At 42.6% G+C, this 24,455-nt stretch overlaps 1 protein-coding gene across 1 annotated transcript in view; it reads left to right on the forward strand.

Annotated features, from left to right (window-relative positions):
- The window catches only part of CHN2 (chimerin 2), a 317,587-nt gene that overhangs the window by 143,159 nt on the left and 149,973 nt on the right, over positions 1–24,455 (forward strand). The window contains exon 2 of the mRNA XM_024755088.1: positions 16,744–16,782. Within this exon, the coding sequence (XP_024610856.1) occupies positions 16,744–16,782 (39 nt within the window). The remainder of the gene's footprint in view (positions 1–16,743; positions 16,783–24,455) is intronic.

Below are 24,455 nucleotides of genomic sequence, written 5' to 3' on the forward strand. Positions count from 1 at the left end.
CAGAAATGATTGGGCCCGCCTGTTGTTTGCCTTATTCTTAACCCTTTAATTATAGACCTGCCAATGCTGTCATCCACCCTGCCAGGGTGACAGGAAGGCTTCCCTTCCTGCGTACATTTGTTCAAGCATGCGGCATCCAAGTGATAAATACACGCTGCTAATGCCAAGTTGAACGCTGAGGTTTTAATTAGCATCTTGCAGCTTGTGAAGGGTTGCTTTGACTCTTGTTTCTCCTTCCTGTACATCGCTGTTGCGCTTCCTGTGCTGTTTTTGTTGCTTTGTGGTACGGTGGGTGAGATGTCTGAAGTGTTGCTATAGTGTGTGTGTTTGTGATCTTTAGAAATATTTTCTCTGTAAGAAGTTATTTTTAAAGCAAGTGATAAGAAACCGCAGAGCACTGAAACCCTGGAGAAAAGCAAAACTTGAGGCTCTGGTTTTCAGGAGGCTTCAAGTATCAGGGCCACAACTACAGCCACACCAGACAACCTGACTGGGCCTCATCTGTCTTTGTTTGGCTTACAGTAATAGGTGAGGTTTAGGTTGGTTATAGATGAAGACAGAATTAATGCAACCTTAGACCTAAGTAAACAGGTTTAGCATTGTGAAGCAAATGTATTTAATGCTTGTGATAAAATGATAGGTCAGCCTTCCCAAGATGACCATTGGGTGTACATAGTATTATTTTTATGGGGTACAAAAGAGATGGCCAACTTTGGGTAAGGTTCAGTTGCCTTTGATCCTCAGCATCCGTATCTGTAAAATGGGATAATACTACCCACCTCACAATGCTGTTTGATGATCCCGTGTGATAATATATATGAAGTCTCACGATGTAGCAGGGTTCATTGGGAGAGGCAGGATTTTATAGTGGAAGAAGCCTAGTTGTCAGAGTTGGACAGACCTAAATTTGAATATTCAGCTTTACTACCTATTAACTGTGTGACTCTGGGCAACCTCATTATTCCTCGGTTTACTCACCCGTACAATGGGACTGATAATCTCTATTTTATAAGCTTGTTATGAATATTAAATAAGACTGCACCTGAAACACCTAACAACATCATGTAATGAAAGCCTCTCAATAGAGATTAAAATACCTGTGTCTCTATTTATGATATGTGCCACAAATGATCTTTCAGAAAGGGGGGTGTCATCTTAAAATTGTATTTATACGAAGCCTCTCAGGTAGCTGGGTTTCTCTCTCAGTTACTTTATTTTGCACCCCCAACTACTTTCTGGAAGAGACACAGTCGACCTGAAATCACCTTAATCAATGATAGTTTTGCCTTCTTGTGGAGGTTACTTAACAGCCAAGCCTCCCAGTCTCTTCTGACCCGCAGTCCCCAGCTCTCTTCCTCCTCAGACACAACTCCAACCGTGGCAGAATCTTCCAGAGCCGTCCTGTGCTCTGCCAACACTGGGCTGGCTGTACCACGCTTTCACAATTTAACATCTTAGAGAGCTTTTCGTATCAGCCACCTTATTCCTTTTAGCACCTTTGTAGTTTTCCATAAACAGAGTTTTTAAAGACCACTTGAAAAAAGTAATGTAGCCAGTGGTTATGTTGTCCACACTGTACATGGATCTTTAAATTTTTAACTCCGAAAAGGCTAAGGAAGAAGTGAATATGATGCGCTTTAGGAAAAAAATGTCTTAGATGACTCAGAAATGCCAAAGATATACATAGAGAACTTCAATAAAGTTGTCCTATGAAATATGAATTAATGAAAGCACTATCTCTAAATTTGTGTATTATTTTATATCTGGTTTTAAGTACATATGTATAACTGAATTAATGAATTAAATAGTATTAGTAGGTATCTGATGATTTCACTGATGTCTCTAAAAGTTTATATATTCAAAAACTTTTTGTAGAGGATCTGCTCATTAGGAAAATGGAGGCTGCCTTCTGCTGGGGGTTGCTTAGAACTCCCCAGTACTAAGCAGTTCTAGTCTTTTTTTTAAATTTATTTATTTATTTATTTATTGGTTGCACCGGGTCTAGTTGTGGCACGCTGGCTCCTTAGTTATGGAATGTGAACTCTTAGTTGCGGCATGCATGTGGGATCTAGTTCCCTGACCGGGGATCAAACCCAGGCCTCCCGCATTGGGAGCACGGAGTCTTCTGCACCGCGCCACCAGGGAAGTCCCCTAGCAGGTCTGTTCTAAACAAATAGAAATCAAAGTAAAGCAGGCATAGGCTGAAGTGTCACCTGTATTACTAAGGGCAGGCAGGAGGGTGGTTAGCCAGGTGGACTTGCACACCATTGAACCCCAGAATTAAGTAGGCTTACCTGTCCCCCAGGTACTGCAGAGCTAGATCACCAGAAAGGCAGCCCTTCACCTCCAGGGCAGCGCTCCCAGGTGCTGACACAAAGCCAGGCGACAAATGGCTTCCATCTCCCCAGGACAAAACATATGCCCAGATGGAGGGCAGGAGTTTACTTACCGAGTGAGCTTCACAGGCCAGGAATAGGGAAGTCTTCTCCACTAACACTGTGTATTTGGGCATAAAGCCTATACTCACTTTGACTGATTCTCACCACGCATGTGAGGCAATTCGATTATTCTGTGGCAGGTGAGGGGTTCACTTGTTCCATCAGCGGGGGAAGGAGGGCTTCACCAGAACTGCTGGTGTCAACCTGCCGCCTTTTCACCTCCAGGTCACCTGGAAGCGCTCTGAGCAGAGAATGCGGCAGGGGAGACTGAAGCTGCTCCACAACTCTGATCATTTAAGGGATTCAGGAGAGCTCTCAGAGGGCATCCCGTCCAATCCCTGTTTTGACAGATGAGAAAACTGAGGCCCACCTGGGTTGGGGGTTGCGGGAGTGGGTGAAAATCACTGAGTGAACTGAGAGTGGAGCTGGGGCGAGAAACTCCCAGGGTCATTAACAAGAGCACAGATTTCTGCCCTCGCTTGAGATGCCCGTTGCGAGAAATGTCTAAATTTTCCATTTTCCAGACTAGTTTTCTCCTTCACAGGAGGATGCATAGCCAGTGGCCCTCTGAAAGGCAGGTTCCACGGCAGCTGGTTCTGTTTTCAGCCTGGAAGACCAACAGTGACCCGGCAAACGTGGCCAGAGTGAACGGCTGCTGACATGTCCATTCTTACCATCAATTACTACGGTTATATTAACCGTGCCGTTTGTTATGAACTGAACCAGTTGTGAGGAATGGTGGTGTTAAACCAGAGGGCCCATTTGTTGCCAGACTGGTTGCTGATAAGCCAGTATTCTAGGCACGGGCTGAATATTTCTATTGATAATAAAACTGAGGAAGAGTCACACACAGAACCTGTTCCATAGAGGGCTCTTGAGGAAGGAGAATAGGGATGGATGGTGGGAGAAATAGAGAGAGGCAGAAGGAGAGAGGGAAGGAGGGGAGAAGAAGAGAAAGGAGGGAGGGGATTCCAGTTAGTGAGATTTCACATTTTTTGGTCTAAAAAAATGGCAGAAAAAGGAATAATGTCCTAAGTATCCTTGCTTCTCTAATGCTGCTTTCTACAGTGTTCAAACTGTGTTATATTGCTGAAGCAGAAGAGAAATAAGAAAGAGCTGAAATTTTCACTTTAGCTTCTGCACTGCTGATTCCTCTGTGGGATTAGGGCCATGGGGAGAGAAATCAATTGGCTCTGAAGCAAAACAGACCTGGATTTGAATTTTGCCACTAACTGTGTGACTTTGGGAAAATTAGTTAATCTTTTTGAGTTTCATCTTCCTCATAGCTAGGAGATAAAAGTACTTAAAAGACCCCCCGTTATATGCTTCCTTAATTAGCACCCTGAACTTTGTCTATCATGTTTTTCGTAGTTTATTGTCATTTTTCCTTTTTCAAAAAATATATTTATTTATTTTTGGCTGCGTTGGGTCTTCGTTCCTGTGCGCGGGCTTTCTCTAGTTGTGGCGAGCGGGGGCTACTCTTCGTTGCAGTGCGTGGGCTTCTCATTGCAGTGGCTTCTCTTGTTGTGGAGCACGGGCTCTAGGCACGTGGGCTTCAGTAGCTGTGGCACGCAGGTTCAGTAGTTGTGGCTCGCGGGCTCTAGAGCGCAGACTCAGTAGTTATGGCACACGGGCTTAGTTGCTCCACAGCATGTGGGATCTTCCCAGACCAAGGCTCGAACCCGTGTCTCCTGCGTTGGCAGGCAGATTATTAACCACTGAGCCACCAGGGAAGCCCTGTAATTACTTTTTAAATGTTTGTTTGCCTTCATTGCTGGACTGAAGGCACTTTGAAAGTGGGGACTGAGTTTGCCTTACTCATGGCTATATCTTTTTTTTTTTTTTTTTTTTGCGGTACGTGGGCCTCTCACTGTTGTGGCCTCTCCCGTTGCGGAGCACAGGCTCCGGATGCGCAGGCTCGGTGGCCATGGCTCACGGGCCCAGCCACTCCGCAGCATGTGGGATCTTCCCAGACAGGGGCACGAACCCGTGTCCCCTGCATCGGCAGGCAGACTCTCAACCACTGCGCCACCAGGGAAGCCCATGGCTATATCTTTATATAGCACTGTGTAGCACAGTGCCTGGCACATAAGTATTTGACGAAGGGATGGATGGATGGATGGATGGATGGATGGATAGGTGGATAGGTGGGTAGAGGGATGAGGGAATAGATGGGTGAACGCGTGGAGAGATGATTCAGGAAAATTGTAAAGGTTAGGTATAATGTATATAAGCGACCTACCCCCAAATCTAGAATCTACTGGGTACTTAAAATTCCTTCCCACTCTTGGTAGAAGACCTCACTTCCTCTTCTGTCTCTGCACTAAGACTTCCCTCTATTTGACTCCGAATATAATACAGGCAAAAAAATCTTTCTTTCCTTGCCAGTAGCAACATTTCCAGGGCTATGATTTATGAGCTGCTTTCATGAGAATTTAGTCTATCACTGCTGCTACCACTATGTATGTAGAGACACAAATACCCACAGTAAAGTCAAGGCACACAAGAAAGATACTGTTATAATAGGAGAAGAAAATGGCTTTTCTAAATGGCAAGAGTAGAGAGCTGCCTGGAGGTGCACCTAAGTTGTCTTTTCTAAGGAAGAAGACATCTTCTTCAGGAAAGAGATGTTTAAAAGAATAATTATCAAGAAATAACTGAGCAGTGGGAAGAGGGAATGGGGGAGGGGCAAGATAGGGGCTTAAGAGGTACAAACTACTATGTATAAAAATAAATAAGCTACAAGGATATATTGTACAGCACAGGGAATATAGCCAATATTTTATAATAACTATAGATGAAGTATAACCCTTAAAAATTGTGAATCACTATGTTGTACACCTGTAACTTAATATTGTACATCAACTATATCGCAGTGAAAACGCTGAGTCCTAACCACTGGACTGCCAGGGAATGCCAAGAAAAGATTTTAAAAAGCCATTTTCTACTAAAAAAGAGAAATAACTGAGTAAAATAATCTCTTTCCTCTCCATTTTAACAGCACTTTTCAGTCTAACCTTTCTATATAACATGCCACTTTCTACCTTATGCTTTGGTTACAATGCACGTGTGGCCAGAAGTTGGATGCCCAGCAGGCAGTGCTTGTTGAGTGAATGAGCTGATGTCTTTATTTCATCTTCTGATTTCTCATGATTAGATTCTGCATCCTGCCTTTATAGCTACACCAGTGCCTAGTGCAGTATTTTGTGCCAAGTAGTCTGTAAGTTCTAGGTAAATATTTGTTGGATGAATAAATGAATGCCTGGCTTCTGGAGGAAAGCCAGGAAGACATTCCTCTGATGAAAAGAATTTGTGAAGAGGCAGGCAAATGCTGGAAGGGAGAATGTTGGGGGCTGGGGGAGAAGAGAGGCTTCCAGACTGAATGGAAGTAGTGAGTGTGGGGTTGTCTCTAAAGAAACAGCAGAGGAGGAAGTATGTGAATTTTAAAGGAGGAAGTTATCCACCAGGAAAGCAGCTCCATCATGCTGGGAGGAACCTGCATGTTATAGAAACTTAGGACCAGGAAGTAGGGAGAAGGCCCTGGAGGAAAGGGAGACCAGGGACACGGGCAAGAGGTAATGACAATGATATCCGAATTAAAGCTCCTATATCTTTTATCTCTCTTGATCCCCATCCCTCTTTATTGGAAGGAGATGTTCAACTCCATGTCACTGCCACATCTCCCAAAAGAGTTGTTCATACTTACAAGTTCAGTTTTCTCAACTTCCATTCACCCTTCATCTTCTTTAACTGTGGCTTCTGCCCACACTCCATTGCGAGGTCATCATAAACCCCTTGTTGCTAAAGCAGTGGGTCCTCCTCATGCTTGTCTCATGTGAACAGCTTCTGATACACTTAACCACTTCTCCCTTTTAAAATCTTTCTTGTCTTGCCTTTCACATCACCCCATCTCATGGTTTCTCTCTTATCTCTCGGGTCTCTACTTACTCTCCTCTTCTGCTTATCCCTTAAATGTTGATGTTCCTGGGGGGTTCTGTCCAAGGCCTTGTGTGTCAACTACTTTAGGGGCTGCAGTTGCCATCTCTATGTTGGGGCTTCCATTTCTAGATCTCTTGCCTAGATCTCTCTTCTAAACTCGTAGCCCCTCAGATATGCTCACTTGGCTGTCCCATAGACGTTTATTTCCAACAGGGAAAAGCCGAGTGCATCACCATCTGCCCAACCTGCTCCTCCTCTGGTCTGGCCTGTTTCTGTGAATGGCATCACTATCCATCCAGTTCCTTATGCCAAAAACCATTCATCTTCTTCCACCAGAAGTCATGTTTCCTCCTCTCCTTTTCTGTTTACATCCAATTTATCACCAAGTCCTGTAGATTCTGTCTTCTCAACATCTTCCAAACCCATTCCATTTTCTCCATCTCCACTGACACCGTTTGAGTTCCAACCATTAGTGTCAGCTGCTTAGGTTACTACCCAGCTCCCTGATTGGTCTCCACCCCCCTTATCTTCCATCCCTCCTGTCTTCTCTTCCTCCAGTCTGATTTCACACTGCGGGTGGAGTGATCTTTCTAAAATGCAAACTGGATGCTGTATCCTCCTTGTGCATATTTCCCCTTCCTTCTAGAACAAAGGTAAGCCCTTAGCATGGTTTTAAAAGCCCTTCATTATCTGGCCCCTGCGTGCCTCTCTAATTTCATTCCTAGCCATTCTGAAACCTACACACAACACACACACCCGTCCCCCACACACACAGACCATGGTCTCTCTGTTTCAGCCAGCAGGCTGAACCACTTCTAGCGCTCAGCACCATGTTCTGTCTTGCCTTTCGTCCTGACAGGCCACACCTTGGTCTACTAGTCATGATCCGTGAGCCTATTTGTTCACAAAGGCACTCCTTGCCGTGGGCTGCTGTAAGTAGCTATCTGGGTGATAGCACACCTCCTTGACTAGGCTTAATGGCAATGGTACTAAGTTACTTATGATTCTCTCAGTCTTTGGGGACCCTAGGTCTTGCTGTTAGACTCCACTTTTCTGGGACAATTCTTGAAGGAGCCCTGGACAGAGCTGCTCGAGGCCAGATGTAACTGGCCCAGGCCCCATTCAGCCTTCTGAAGGTTAGGAAGTTCTGCTAGATACTCCTTTATATATCCTCTTGCTATTGGATTGCCTCCTTATTTGTTTGTATCCCTCAACAGGAAGGCAACAAATCTGCCTTTCACTTAACCAACTCTTTATTGAGAAGCTACTACCTCCTGAATACAAGAGTCAGGGCTGTTCCAGTCATGCTGTTAGTGCCCAGCTGAGAGGATGGGTTAGGGCTGAACCCAGTCTGGACTCCCCTCACCAGACCTGTGCCCTAACTCAGGGCTGTGTCTCCCAAAGGAAGCATATTCTTTACACACAGGTGCTGTCCAGTGACCAAGCCATGCACCTGCCTGAAAGGGGCACCTTTTAAAATTCATCAGAGGTTCTTGATAAGCTAAGGGTGACCTAGACTTCGGAGAACAAGATAAATGAGGTTCTTGCTCTCATAAGTGCTGTCTAGCCTGGGCTATATTTTTGTCTCAAAATACAAACAAAGAAATACACAAGAACATAGTAAAAAAAAAAAAAAAATCAGATCGTGAAAAGGCTCTGCAGATAATTTAAAAAGGTATCCAAGACACAGCTTTAGGTTGAATGGTACAGGAAGATGTCTCTGGGGAGCCAGAACATTTAAGCTGAGATCCAAATGATAATGAAGCCAGCCATGTATAAATCAGAGGGAAGAGACTGTAACATCTCTAAGACTGTGTAACATCTCTAAGGCTGTGTAACAGCTCTAAGGTTGAAACAACAAGGTTCTACTATACAGCACAGAGAACTATATTCAATATTCTATGATAAACCATAGTGGAAAAGAATGTTTTAAAAAAATGTATATATACATATATATATGTATAATTGAACTACTTTGCTGTATGGCAGTAATGAACACAACATTGTAAATCAACTATACTTCAATAAAAATGGAAAAAAAAAAAAAGAAAGGCCAGAGTAGCTGAGGTATAGTGGGCAAGAGAGGAGACAAATGAGATGACCAGGGAGAGGTGGCCAGGGGCCAGATCACGCAGAGCTTGAAACCCTACCTGCCTTGTTCACTGAGGCGTTCCCAGGGCCTGCCTCACTGTATTTATTCAATAAATACCTGTTGAACAGGAGAAACTCATCATGCCTCTACATACAGAGTAAGTGGCCCAGACAGAAGCTCCGTGTGGCCTCAGTGCCCTCTAGTGACCACAAACTCCAGCCCAAGGCCCTCGATGGTTGGCTTCATCATCTTTAGAAAATCTCAGTTTAGCCTTGGCCTTGGGGCCCAGGAGTAATTTCTGGAATATGTCTTACTAACTATTCTCTGCAATTAGGACTAAATCAGTTACAAAAATCCCTGAAATGAGAGCGACAGTCAGATGCACACCAGGGCTTCATTCCTTACCCAAGCAGCAGTTTCCAAAGAGAATACATGGATGTCTTATTTCTCAGGGGAATGCCGGGGGCCTGGACAGGTGACAAGTGTTAGAACACATTTCTGTATACCTTAGCCAATGTGACAGAAAGAAAGCTCCATAATAGCCTTGACATCTCAATGCCTCGCAGCAGTTAGGATGATCTCCAGGTCAGGCATGGCACTGAGGGCTGGAATGGCCTGACAAGACCACAGCCGCAGGCTGCTCACTGGGGCCCCTCACACGCTTCCGAAGACCCAAGCCTAGGCATCGTGTGTGTGTGTGTCGAGGATATGTTGCGGCATGCACACAAACAAAGCATACTCCTTGGGCTGTCATTGTTTACTTTCGTTTGGATCCCAACCCATTCTGTGCCCATTAAGCCCAACAAATTCCAAACTGTCATCTCATTGTGAAGCTGTCCCGTGGCTGATTGAAAAACCTGTTTCCACCCAACTTCCCTGGAAAAAGCCCCTGAACTGCAGCCCATTTTCAAATGTGTGCATCAGTAAATCAAAAGTGACAGCAGAGACCTGGCTCTTCTGGGAGAGGGGATGGCAGAGGGAGGGACCCCATCCTTCCACCCTCTATTTCCCAAATCATCCTCCTGATGCAGTATAGGCAGCTTTGCTTGAAGTATTCTTAAGGGTGGGTCCTCTCCAATTTCCTTGGTAGATCATTCTCAAAATTGGTGAATCTTTCACTCTCATTTTCCAAAGCCCCTGCACGCGTTTTTCTGTGAGTCTAGTCGTCCTCCACTGAGCCAAGCAAAAGAATCTGGCTCTCCTTGATGTTTACAGGTATTTCCTCTCTGGTTGTCACTTGCCCAAGTGTAGCACATGGTGTTCTCTAATTTTTCTTCATTAATCAGTCCCCAAATTCCTTTACACTTGCTCCTCAGGCGATTCCATCAAATCAACATATTTCTGGAGCTAAAAATGCTTGGAAGAATATAGCCTTCCAGCTGCAGCCACCAAAACTTGGGGGATTAGCGTGTTTTTGCCTTACTCCTTGGCCATATGTTTCCACAGGTTCATTCCCAGGAGCGTTCTGTGCAGCCGTTTGCTTCCATACAAATGTACTTAGTTTCATTTGTATATTTTTTCTAATTGAGTATAAAAGGCATCAAAAATTCAAATGTATATTGATAACCTCCAGTGTTTGGTGAGGGTGTGGGGAAATGGGCATTCTTTCACACATGATTGAGAGTTCCAATTGATACATCTTTTGGAAGGCCATTTTCACAATAGCTTTGAAAATCAGAAATACACCCATCACCCAGCAGTTCAACTTCCCAGAATATAAACTACGTGTATAGCCTATCATTGAAGCATTGTTTCAAAATATTGAAAATAACTTAAATGTCCATCAATTGGAAATGTTTACATAAGTGAATTAAATGCATTTTGGTATTCTGGTACACAGATATAGTGGAAAACCAACCCACAGTTTTAAAAAAGTAAGCCACAGATCTATATGTACATGGAAAAAATGCCTAAGAAATATCATTAAGTTCAAAAGCAAATTGCAGGACACTATATATGATATGAGACCATTTTTGTAAATTTTTTTTTTTTTTTGTGGTACATGGGTCTCTCACTGTTGCGGCTTCTCCCGTTGCGAAGCACAGGCTCCAGACACGCAGGCTCAGCAGCCATGGCTCATGGGCCCAGCCGCTCCGCGGCATGTGAGATCTTCCCAGACCGGGGCACGAACCCATGTCCCCTGCATCGGCAGGCGGACTCTCAACCACTGCGCCACCAGGGAAGCCTGCCCCTATAAATTTTTATTCTAGCCTTTTACAAGACAAAATCTGGAAGGATTCGCGTTTATGGTGCTTTTTTCTGAGGTTAGGAACTTTCTAAAATATACATTTTTTAATTGTTGGGATTTTCCTCTTTGCAACATGCTGTGTATTTTAACAGACATATTAAATTATTTTTGTCGTGCTTTTGATCTAGAAAGATGACTTTTTATGACGCATGCTCTCTATCGCCCGTCTCCCTCTCCTTGGGCCTCACACATGGAAGAGCTTTCCATATGCTGATCCCAGAATTCCTCATCCTCCCCAACAGTTCAGAATGGCAGCGCTATCTTTTCAGGGTTTAACTACTTCAGCACGTAAGGGTTTTACAAAATTGTTTCTAAGGGTTTTTTTTAACTTTTTATTTTATATTGAGGTAGAGCCGATTAACAATGTTGTGATAGTTTCAGGTGCACAGCAAACCGACTCAGCCATACATATACACGTATCCATTCTCCCCCAGACTTCCCTTTTTTAACCTGTACCTCCGGGCCCCTCAAACAAGCTTCTCTTTCTTTTTTCTTTTCTTTTTGTTTCATATGTTCCAGTCTTTACAGATTGTTTCATTTGTGTGGTTTTATTACCTATTTTTGTAAGGTTTTGGTTGTTTTCTAAGCATCTGTATCTTTTTTTCCCTTTTCCCTCTCTCTTCAATGAGCAGAGATACCTGCTTCCCAGCCTGCTTAGAATTGCTCCTTAATATTTGTTTCACAGGATTTTTAAGAGGGCCAAGGGAATTGGGCTTGGCTTTTTACTGCAGAAGCCCTGGTCTCTTTTCTTTTGACTTCACCCTTAGCTCTCCTGGACTAATACTGTGCATGCTGCATGTGTTATTATAGGAATTATTTTTTATTGGGTCTTTTTACTTCTGCTTTATTTTCAAGGTGGTGATTTATTTAGACAGCATGTTCAAAAAGAGAAACCACCTAGCGCTCCCATGAATTTATTTCTCATTCATGTTAATTTTTATACAAGCAATAGGAACAGAAAATTAGGAAATGCAGCTGAGCAAAACAAGAGAAAACTAGAAATTGCCTATATTTTCACTATCAGGAATAGCAAATGTTAATAATTGGGTTTATAGCCTTGTAGATCATTTCTATGTATATAAATATTTATCTTTTCCTTAAAATGGGATCATATTTGTTAAATTGTTTTGTAACCTGATTTGTTTAGTTCATAATGTAGCATGAATATTTTCCTGTGTCATTAAGGAAAGATAATAATAACAACAAAGATAGAGTTTACTACATGCTAGACAACCCATCCTATCTTCAAAACATGGCTGTATGTTGGGTAGTAATATTAGTCCCATTTTGTAAATTGAAAAACTGAAGCACAGAGAGGTGAGATAATCTGCCTGAGGTAACACAGCTAGTAAGTGACAGAGCTACGTTTTGAACCTAGATAGTCTAGCTCTAGAGGCCGTGCTCTGGACCACAGAGCTCTGACCCATGCCATCATTTTCATGGCTATAGTAGATGGTAATTTATTTAACCCTTCCCTTCTTTCTGGGATGTTAGATTCACTGTTATACACAAAGCAGCAATGAACACTTTGTTCAAACATTCATCTTTGTACACATGTTCAATTACTGCTTTAGGCTGAATTCCCATGAATAGAATTGCTGAGTCAAAAAGTTTACACATTTTTTAAAGTTTGGATACATGTTAGTCCACATTTTTAAGCAATTTATTTTCTAAGCCTCTTTGACCTTTATAATTCATTGTTCCTTTCGAATAATGTATCACTGTCCATTTGGGTTCAATGATAGTCTTTTCCTTAGAACATGGAGCTTCTTCTGTTCTACCTCCTCCTCTGTCCTTCTGCCTTATACCCATCTCTCTAAAATGTTTAACAAAATAATACCCTTCCCCAAAGCATAATGCCTTTTGTTGTCAGCACTTCCTGTATCTTATATCTCCTGGACTTTAACTATTAGATGGGGTATGTGTATTAGTGGAATACGGTCTCACCATTTGACTTGATGTCAGTTTTTTAAAAATTTTTACTTTATATTGGAGTATAGTTGATTTACAGTGTTGTGTTAGTTTCGGGCGTACAGCAAAGTGATTTAGTTATACATATACGTATATCTATTCTTTTCCAGATTCTTCTCCCATATAGTTTATTACAAAGTATTGAGTACAGTTCCCTGTGCTATACAGTAGGTCCTTGTTGTTTATCTATTTTATATACAGTAGTGTGTATATGTTAATCCCAGCCTCCTAATTTATCCCCCCCCGAACTTTCCCCTTTGGTAACGCTGTTTGTTTTATAAGTCTATGAGTATGTTTCTGTTTTGTAAATAAGCTCACTTGTATCATTTTATTAGATTCCACATATAAGTGGTATCATATGATATTTATCATTGCCTGCCTCATACAACTGATTTTCTTTCTTTTCTCTATTTTATTTTTTTCTTCCGAGCGTCACAAGAATTACAGTAACAAATCTGTTATATAACTTTTTTCCTGATGTTAGTCTGTAAAGTAGGATGGACTGCCTGGTAAGGATGACAGTGTGTCAGAGGCTGGAGGGCAGAGCTCCCTGCTCTGATCCCACCTCTGCCTCCCGCTTGTTTTATGACCTTGAGAAAGCCACTTCATCTTTCTCATTTCATGTTCCTCATTTGCTAAATGAGGAAGGTGAACTAAATGATCTAGAAAACCTATTCCAGGTTTAAAAAACAAATACGGTGTCAGGCTATCCAAGAGTAAAGCAGATTTTTAAAAAATATTGTGTGAAACTGGGACAAATGTGATGTTGGCGGGGCCATGTTGGACGTGGCTAAAGGTTCGTGTCAACATAATAAAAATGTTTTGTGCCTTGTCTCTTGGCCAAGGCCTCCTGACAGTCTGCTTTAGTGGCTCGTGAAACAAATCCCTAAGACCAAGGTAGTTATAGTTGTTCCACTGAAGCGTGACAAATGGCCTCTCACTTTGAATGCGTTTGTGAGAAAGGAAAACCTTCCATGACAACAGCAGTGGAGCTTAGTTACAGGCTCCAGGTCTGGGGGCAAGAATGGAGATAGTCACTGTCTGTGGCCAAGTGAGAGAAGACAAGAGCCTGAGCTCACCTGGGAGGAACCAGGACCGGGTGATATAACAGTGACAACAGCACAATGACAACATTAGTGGGGCTTCATGGAGAACTTGCTATTTGCCAGGCACAGTCCCAAGAACTTTATATATATTATCTCATTTAATTGACACAATAGCCCTAAGAGATCGGTTCTGAGGTCGGTACATTTATTTTTCTGTTTTATAAAGATAAGTTTTGAGAGGCTCTTAAAAGAGGTTGAGTAACATGCTTCTCGTTATTCAGCCAATAGTTGTCAGAGGTAAGATATGAACCCTGAGAGTTTGTTCATTTATTTAACACGTGCTGTTTGAATGTCTGTTATGTCAGGCACCCTTCTAAGGGCCGATGAGACCTAAGTGAACGAGGCAAAATTTCTGCTTGTATGGAGTTTGGCTAATAGTGGGATGAGCCCAGTAATAACAAGCCAACGAATCAATAAATAATTTCAGATGGTAATAATAAGTGGCTGTGAAGGAGAGTGAGTGGGGTTGGGGGAAGGCTGCTTTACACAGGATTGGCAGGGGTGGCCCATGGGAGGTGACATTTGAGCTGAGCCCTGCATGACAGAGCAAGTCAGCCATGCAAAGCTCTATTGGAGGAGAGTTCTTACATGGAGGGTCCACAGGAGCCAAGGCCAGGGGCTCAGAAGAACTTGGCTTGTTCTAGGAAGAGAGAGAAGGCCAGTATGGCTGGATGATACATGAAAAGGGGGGCAGTGCCTGCAATGGAGTGAGGAGGAGGGCAGGGACCAGAGGACACAGGGCCTTGGAGGCCACAGTATAATGTTTGTATTTTATTCCAAGTGCAGATGGGAGACATTGGAGGATTTTAAGCAAGGGAGCATTGTGATCTCCTGTCTCTGTGGATGGCTTTCTTCACCTCTATGTGCAGTTGCCAACAAGAAGCAACCAGAAGGGGATAAGGTGTTTATGTGCAGGGAAACCTAAATGAAAGTTTATAGGTTAGGAGCCAGCATTTCAGGTGAATCAAAATTCTAGGTTTTTCACAGAGCAAGACTGAAATGAACAGTGAGAGACCATCTAATCCAAACTTCTGACTTTAGGTAAGAAGACCTTAGGAAATCCAAGTTGAGCATCTGAGCTATGTTTGAAAACCTGCATTAAGGAGACTGTTTATTTTGGGGGGAACTTCCCTGACTGTGTAGAAAGCTGCACTCTAGGTTCTGAATATTCTTGACAACTTCTTGGTCTGGGGGTTGTACTTACCTTATAGAGTAAATCTCATCCGAAATAACAAGACAGCTTTGGGTAGATGACATCTCAGGGATTCATACTTCCATGCAGTCTGGCGTGCGTGTGTGTGTGTGTGTGTGAGTGTGTGTGTGTGTGTGAGTGCGCGCATGCGTATTAATCTTTATATTTGAAAAATATTTTTGAAGGTGTCATCAATATTTTAACATTCAGGACCTGGTTTTTCTGGTGAGATGGTATTGTATGGATGGTTCTAGAATTTTGTTGTAAACTCGGCAACATGATTTATTTTATTTGAATGTTATTATAAACAAACACTCATCTTGACCCATTAAAACCCATTAAAATTGGTGTGTGTCACATATAAGATGAAATTAATTGCTTCTTTAGGTTAAAAGCTCACTATTACATTGTCTACTTTGACAAAAGAATTAAGAGCTTCACTGTTATTTAGCAAACATAAACCATTATTAGTACACTGTATTTGTGTGTGTGCCTATGTGGCTGATTATCCGTAGGTAGGTTCCTGACGCTGCAAGCCTAAGAATCCAGATGCATTTGTATGAAACTATCTTAGGAGGTGTTTAGTTGCCTCTGTGATAGGATGGGCCCCAGAAAGCAAGTATGAATTGTGAAAGAACTTAATTTAAGCTACATAACTGTAATTGAGTAGGATTTGGGGAAGTTCACCACTCTTGAGTTACTTTTTATTTATAGTAAGTATATTTGTTTCTCAGGAGGGGAAAAATTCTCAAACTATCTTACTGCATGAGATCAGAAAATTTCTGTTCCTTTGCATGAAAGTAGTATGTGACAGTAGCACAAGGACAAAGGCAGCATAAGGATGGGTGTGGGATGCCATAGACGTGCAGGATGACAAAAACAGAGTTTCCTTATCAAAAAGCACTGAATTAGAGAACTCTTAAAGCTTCCCCAGCTTAACATTCTATGAGTCGGGGGAAAAGGATTTTTCCCTCTGGCTGCTTAAGCTAGAGTATGTTTTACCAAGACCTTAGCTATGAGCTCAGGAGGACTCTAATAACTCCGTCAAAATCATAAATTCAGCTGTCAGCACTGGGATCGTTGAGTTGACTGAACAAGCAGATTTTCTCCATCGTCTGCTTTCTAGATTGATGAATAACAATTTCGTCCTCTCCATTTTGTTGTAACTCTTTCACTCTGACACTGATTGCTGAGAGGTTTTCTGGAAATTTCCTAAGTCACAAACTGGAGTAAATTCAAGGATATAATGCGATTCCAATTGAATCATCAGTGTCTCAGCTGTCAGACCTAGGAGTTCAGTTGGTTGAGTCGTACAACTTCAACAGATTTAATATTACATACTTGCCACTTTGTGTCTTGCCCTCGAGTCTTGATAAATGGGCTAAAGGTCTGACTGGAATCTGTGAGATAAATTATATGTTTATTATGCCAAGTTAAGTAAATACTGTTTGAAAGGATTACTGGAGGGTACAATCAAGTTAATTGCTTTAAAAATCTTTCTTGATTTACTGGGCTCTATGAAAATGGTTAAGCATTGATTCTGTCATGGTAAGTGACATGAAGAAAGTGGTGTTGGATCCACAAGGGTTGCCATATACACTTGCCCCCTCATGCCTGGAACTGTCCCGTAAATGAGCTGAGAGGCCCCCAGGACCAGAAAGCAAGTACTGCTGACAGACAGTTGTTCCTCCAGAGAAGACACAAGTTGACAGTTTGATGTTCAAGCTGACGGATTGCTTTCTTTCTTTTTATTCTAGATGCTGAAGAATACCAGCCTCCAATATGGAAATCCTACTGTGAGTACCTAAAATCATAATCTCCTCAGAAGTCTTTAGTCGGCCTGCCTTTTGAACAATTTTTGCCGTTGATTTAGTGCACACAAACTCTCGCATTACAGCACTGCAAACCCAAATGTCTCTTTCTCTGCTAAGGAAAGATATTGGTCAGAGAGAACTGAAAGAGCCTGTCCCCTGGCCAGGACCTCGGAGAGCCAGGTGCCTGTGACCTGCTTAGGGGAATGCTTAGGGAAAAAAAAGATGGACATTTTGACTCTCTACCTTTCTTTGGGACTTTCCTTGTCTTCCTTCCTTCCTTCTTTCCATCCTTCCTTCCTCTTTTTTACTCACAGTTGGTCAGCAAGGGTAAGTGTGTTGACTTCCATGAATTATGTTCCTGGCTGTTCATCTTAAAGCTGTAATATCAAAGGACATTTACCACAGAAAAATTAACAGATAGCAGTGGATAATGTTTGGTCACTAAGGGTGACTCCTTAGAAACAGAGATCATTATCTGATCATCGATCATCAATCCGTCTCCCCTCATGAAGGCAGGCACTTGTCATCACCTCAAGCTGGTTTTCTGTTTCCTTAGTATCATCCGCCTGACTAAGTAATTCTCCAGGGACAGAGGGGAGGAGTGTGGTGTGGGGAGCCCACTGTGCTGAGAGCCCGGGGAACAGGCTCTCATTCAGGCTCTGCTTCTAGACAGCAATAATAAGAATAATTATTTCTATCATTATTGACGTTGCCCTTGTTTCTACCGCCTGTTGAGACCTGGAGTGTGCCAGCCACCACACTAGCTCTGTGCCTCAAGTCGCAAATCGCACCACAGCCCTGAGCGACCAGTACCACCCTTATCCCTGTTTCACGTACAAAGAAACCACAGCTCAGAGGGGTTCAGTAACTTGGCAGAGGTTTTATGAGAAACCTTGGAGTGGCATTCAGAGTGGAGCCCAGAAGCAAGCCAGACTGACAGGCTGCAAGTTGCCCATCTTTTTTTCTTTCTATTTAAAATTGTATACATAAGTATATACATACACACAGACACACATATGCATATACCTGTGTATGTACGTATTTGTTACAAAAGCAATACAAAGCTACATAAAAGACGAACATTAGAGAAATACGTAAAGCTGGGAGCAAAAATTTCCCATAGGCCACATACCAGTTCTCACCCCATATTCCACTCCTCTTTTCCAGTCACTGACCCTGTCAATTTTGGAAAGCATATCTTTCCAAGTGTTTAAAATACACATGCCTAATAGTTTGTTGTTTTTCCCTTTTGTAAAAATGGGTTTATGCTGTACCCGGTGTCCTTCAACTTGCTTGTTTCACTTTGCAAATACCTTGTTTTTATCTTCCTATTTCAGCATATAGAGAGGCACCTCGTTCTTTATTACATGAGTCTGTTCTTCCATCTGTGAAATAAAGGGGTGGTGCTGGGTCTCTAAGGGCCCTTCCAATCCAATGTTATGCATTCTGATCTTCTGTTTTAAAAGGCAATGCTAATGACTAAGTAATTGGATGGTTTTGTTTGTTTGTTTCCTAATGGAGTGTGAAGCGCTCTGACAGTAAATCAACGAAATATCTGTAGTGAGGGTATTGAGGGTCTCGTGACTCACTGTTCCTTGCACTGCCTTACACACAGCCTTGCGTACGTTAACTACGCAATAAATATTTGTTGAGTGAATGCCACCGCAGAGAGCTTTACTGAAGCGAGAAGATGGCACTGGCTCAAATTCATTTCACTTTTTGCTAAGAGACCTTGGGCCACCCAGTGTATCCCTTAAAAGCACTTTTATGTCCTAAGGAAACCAGAAACGGTGTTGTTAATTACATGTTCCAATATCAGTTTTACCAGAGTATATTGGTTTTAAGTTTGATTTTTTGATCTAAGCAAGTTGTGTGTGTGCGTGTGCTTAATTTGCTCTAGGATCATAAAACTTTAGATGCAGAAGGGATAGTTGAGTCCATTTAATACAAACCTAATGACATATATGAAGTTCCTCTTTATTATACTCAACTAACAGTCATCCAGGCTGTATTTGAGGGTCTCTAGTGATGCAGAACTCTACAGCTGAAGGGAGTATGCCAACAACAGGGCCATCCACGGCATCAAACACAGGTCGATCGAAGATCCACAGGGTACTACTGAGAAAGCACTCTCTTTTGGTTGTCCTGAGTCCATTAATTCTTTGAGTTAGGGTGTTGGACTACTATAAACTCATCTAACAATATCATTACCAAGCTCATGCTACTCCCTCTTATGCCCAAGTTTATCATCTACTCATTTGGTCTTTCAGCAGACATACATTATAAGCATTAGGATAAGCTTTAGGAATCAACAGCAGCTAAAATGTGGCCCATACTTTCCTCCAATTTACAGTCTAGAAAGGGAGACAGATGTAACCAATTACCATGCAGATGGACTGAAGCAACAATATGCTGCTCCTCTACCTCCTGGGATTAGAGAAGACTTTATAAAAGAGGTTAAATTTGCATGTGGGTCTTGAAGGATAAATAAGGAGAAGAAATCCGAGGGCCTTGAAAAACTTCATGAGATACATGTTAATATCCAAGTATGTTAAAACAATAGTATTTTCCTTATCTGAAAATCCAACAAACCTATCAGAATATGAAATTTGTTTGTTTTTAAATAACCTGTTGGTAAACCCATTCTGAACCTCAGGAATCACCAAGTTGTTTCTCTTTGAAATACTCACAGACCATCCTTTCAGAGATTAATTTTACTTGTTGATGTCAAACTCATTAACATATCATCTATGGAATCCATACTTGCCCATCACACACTTAACTTTCTAGCTTTGGCATTTATTCGGTACTTTGAAATTTCTCATACATTTACCAGATGCAGTTCCTTTTTGCCATATTATAGGACTTGGTTTGAAAACTGATTGTTTACAATGATTATAGGAGTATATAGATATGTCTTTGCTTTCATCCATCACCTATTGTTGGCTGTTAATACTGACTTATTTGATATCAGATTCTTATTATGAAGCCTTAGTCCCAATTATAACGTTATTCCTAAAAGAAAATTATTCCGCCTCATAATGATCCACTTTAAGAAGCTGTTTTTAAATTTTAATGCTAATTGCAATGTTCTTACGTGCAAGTAACAGAATATTCCTCTCAAGTGCATTGATTGACATAAGCAAAAAGTCTAGAGGCACTGGCTTCAGGCATGACTTGGTCCAGCAACTCAAATGACATTACTAGAACCCAATGTGTACCTCTTCCTTTCTTGGCTCTACTTTCCTAGGTTTGTCTCCACTGTTGGTAGGCTTTTCTCTTGTAACCCCCAGAGAGCTACCAATAGCACCAGGGCTACCACATCCACATTTAAGAGCAACAGGCAGAAGGACGGTCTACTGCAAGCAGAAGTCTTAGAATTGAGTCTCAGCCCTATTTGACATGGGTTCCCAACCCTGACTCCATCACTGTGGTCAGAGAGTTGAGATATATTAACTGCCCTAAACCCATCAGGGCTCACCACTGGAACTCAGGAGGGATTACATAGGAGTGACTGGAAACTTTGGAGTACCGTTAAAATGGGGAAGATGGAAATGGATGCCTAGAAGGCAACCAATGAATGTCTGATTTAGAAATTTAGAAGAATAAGGAACCTTAGAAATCAACTCTCTAAATATTTTCTGTAAAGTAGATTGCTTATTAATTTATTCATTCATTCATTCAACAAATGCATATTAAGTCTTTGCCTTAGACCAGGCAGTGTGCTTTGAGCTGTGGGACTGCAAGGATGGATAAGACTCCATCTTGACTCAAAGAACAGTGATGCCACGTGAAGTCCCTTAAGTTCCTGCCTTTCCTGCTCCCCTTTCTTTCTTAGAAACTAATGCTATCACTTCCTGAGCTGATTATTTGGTAAGAATAATCTTGTCCCAAAGTATCATATATCTACATCTGGTCCTTAATATGCAAGACCAAACCCCAAAACATTGGTGAAATGTATTTGGTTTCAATTCTTAAAAAAAAGCTATTTTCAAGTTTACTTTAAAAATAAAGTAAAGCCACATTCTAAACTTTAAGCCAGAACTATGAACTAAGCAGATGAGTTTAAAAGCCAACCACCTTGGGTACACTCTGAAAGATGTTATTGTTTAACAGGCCAAGTGCCAATTAAGCAGCAGTTGCTGTGGCCAACATCTCTCCCCAGAGACTCTCCTGGGCAGCAGGTCAGGCAGTCACAGCTTGTGCCTGTTTTTCTAAAGAGGAGTTTAGAACCTCAGAATTCTGATCCATAGGCCCCCTGCATCAGAGTCACCTGGGGAGAATAGTTATAATAACTATTATTATTAATAAATATTATTTATTAATTATTAATAAATATTATTATTAATAACCAAGAGTGGGGGGATCTGCAATTTATCACACCCCACAGGTGCTTCTTATACACACTTAGGCCTGAGACCCCCTGGTTCAAGTCTACACAGCCTCATCCTCAGGCTTTTCACTGTGCCATGGGACAAGAGGAGAACTCCATCCCCAGTAAGACTGGACATTCTATTAGCAAGACAAGGCCTGCACACAGTTGCCTGGAAGTGGGGCTCAGCCAAGAGGCCACTGAAAGCCCCTGCTATTTCTTACTCACACCTGTGAGTTTTTTCCCATGAAAACTGGGAAGACATGGGCAGTGAGCGGGGTGGTGCTGGGTCAGTGTCACAGCCAAGTGACCAGGTTTGGCTCCTGGATCCACATGCCCTCTTAAGTGATAAGTGGCAGTTAGAGGACATCCCTGCAGGGTCTCTTAGTAGCTGACGGGTTTGGACTGGGCTTAGCATCACCCAGGCCAGGGCTTTCACTCGGCCTCCATGGAGTTGTGTTACCAGAGGATGAGCCGAGTTTTCTTACTGAAGAAGAAAATAAAACACTCTCTCAGTGAGCTCTTGATTTCTCAATCTGCTTCAGGTTTCCTGGGGAGCAGGGGATCCCCTTCTCTTACCTCCACGTTCCCTAGTGACCATCCCCACCCCATCCCCCTGCCTAACAGCTTATTCCAGAATAAGAATTCTCTCTTGTGCTGCAAGGACCCAGGGCTGGGGAGTGCCTGGGACAGATTTGGAGCATTGCCGCAGAAGCACAGTCCATCATCTCGCCCCTTAGCGCACAGAATCACCCAAGCAGTGACATTTGTTATTGCATTTTGCTTGTGACGTGGGTTTGTTGAACAAAGAAAATTCAAGAAACGACATTTCCAAGATTATGTGACATGTTTCAGTTATATTAAATGGGCCTCATGGATGTTTGTTTCGTTATAGCCAACCTTGAAAATGAGGGACTGGGGCTGAAGCTGAGATAGAGTCTAGGGCCCCATTTTTTTCTGTGGCTACCATGGCAATTGGTTGTCATCTCATTATCTTTATAGAGACATATTATTCAGATGGCAAACAGGCTTTGTCAATTTCTATTGCTTGGAACAGCACTGAGCAGATTTTGTAGATCCTGAGACCGGCTCACTGAAAAATAATGATTGATTAATGACGTGTGCTGCCCAGAGACCAGCAAGGAGAGGTGGCACCCCTGGCTTGAGGGTTTTTCAGGGACCCCCCCCCCACCAAAGTTACTCCTAGCTGGGGCTATTTCCAGTTGTAAGACTGGTGAATGACCATGTATCTCTTTACTCAGAGGATACAGCTAAGGGCTTTAGCCTGTTGACACAGGAGAGGAACTGTGCCTTACATTCCTTCTCCTGTAACCTCTGTGATTGTTAATGGCATCTCAATCTTTCAAGCATTCAAGGCCCTTTCCTCCATTCAATTTGTAATCCAGCCCTGGCCATCCCCCTCTGCAATCAACTCACCTCCTCTTAGTGTTGTCCTAACTCGTACTTTCAGGATCTCCTTTACATACAGCTAAAATACAATTCTTTTTTCCTTCCCTGCCTCCAAGGATCCCCCTCCGATCGTTCCTTCAGTGAAGCAAAGGGCAGTGGCCCCCGCTCCTGACTGTGTGTTGGAATCTCCCAAAGACCTTTAAAAAGAACATATTTCGGGGCCCCTTGCCAGGCTGGCAGAGTGAGCATGGCCAGAGACGATGGTGTCTGAAAATCTGTATTTTATAATTATATAATTTATATTTTAGCTCTTCAAAGATTCTAATGCAAGCAGCCCCACTTGGGACCTCTCCACCATCTGCTTTAGGGAACCACTGGTGAGGCTGAAAAATATAGACCTTGGGACCTGGAAATCAGGCCTTAAATCTTGATTTCATCATATTATCTGCGTGACCTTGAGCTCCTTCACAGCTTGACGTCTCCACTACTTTGTCACTGAGGTGGAGAATAACAGCTACCTTGGAGGTTTGTTGGGAGGAGTAAATGAGGAAATGTAGATAAGGTGTCTGGCACACAGTAGGTCTCCAGAAAATGAGAACTTCTATTTTTCTGAACAGTCTTATCCTTATTGTCATTATTCTGAAGCAGACCAGATCATGTCACCTCCCTGCTCAAAACACGTCACTGTCCCCCCATTGCTGACAGAAGAACGTCCATGCTTCCTACCATGACCTTCAAGGTTCAGTCCCACATGGCCTCCTCCCACATCTGCCCACCCCGGGGCAACAGCACACTGGACTCTCACTGACCAATCAGCACGTCATTCCCTTTTACTGCTGGGGCTCTTTCCTCTATCTGTACCCCCCTCTCTTTTCTCTACCTGTGAACACCCTGCTAACTCTTCAAGAAGAGCTCCATGCTTCTCCCCTCAGGAAGCCATCCTGACCACCTGAGTAAAAAGAACTGCTTCCTCCTCTACCCTTAATTAAAGCACTTGGCCCTTCCTGGTTTTGTTTCTCCACATGTATCTCCCTCACTGAATCAGTGTCCTTGAAGGAATGGCTTGTGACCCATGAGTCAATGCATACAAATATGCATTAAGCATCTACTATGTGCCAAGCACTGTTCTAGGCGCTGAGCGTCCCACAGTGGACAGAACAAAGTCCCTGCCCCCAAAGAGCCTACACATTAGTCATGGGAGACAGCACACAAGATAAACAAATACAGCGTGTTAGTGGTGATGAGTACTGTGAAGAAACGTGAAATGGTGTAAAGGTAGCAGAGAGAGGGCATGGAATTTTATACCAAGTCAGGCAAGTCAGGGAAGACCTGAATGAAGGGGGAGGAGTGCCATCTAAACATCTTGGGAAAGTGCAATCCAGGTGGAGGGCACAGCAAGTGCAAAGGCCCTGAGGCATAGAAAAATAAACCTGGGCTTTGGAATCGAAAGGATACATTTTAGCTGGGTGGTCTGGGGCAAATATTTCACTTCTGGGCACTTATTTCCTCATATAAAATATGAGAATGGTAATGATACGTTCTGTCCTCGGAGCTCTTGTGAAGGTTCAATAAGACATTGTTCCTGCCATATAACAGGTACTCGATATGCTGGTTCCCTTCTCTTCTCTCTTCCCCTCCATCCTCACAGCCTCCACATAATGCTGACTGTGGTATCTGTTCTGCGGCAGATGTTCAAATATTTGCCGATATGAATTGCAAAGGTGCGCTTAGCTTACAATGCTTCTCTCATAACAGCTGTACTTCCTTTGCCACCTTTGAGGGAAGCGTTAAAAACGGTGTTCACAAAACTGTTCCAGCCATGCCCCCCACATATAACTGCTGGCTTCCGAGGGCATTGACAATGGGAAGAGAA

The sequence above is a fragment of the Neophocaena asiaeorientalis genome, unplaced genomic scaffold (assembly GCF_003031525.2).
Source record: "Neophocaena asiaeorientalis asiaeorientalis breed wild unplaced genomic scaffold, Neophocaena_asiaeorientalis_V1.1 scaffold36, whole genome shotgun sequence".
In the NCBI taxonomy this organism is placed as follows: domain Eukaryota; kingdom Metazoa; phylum Chordata; class Mammalia; order Artiodactyla; family Phocoenidae; genus Neophocaena; species Neophocaena asiaeorientalis.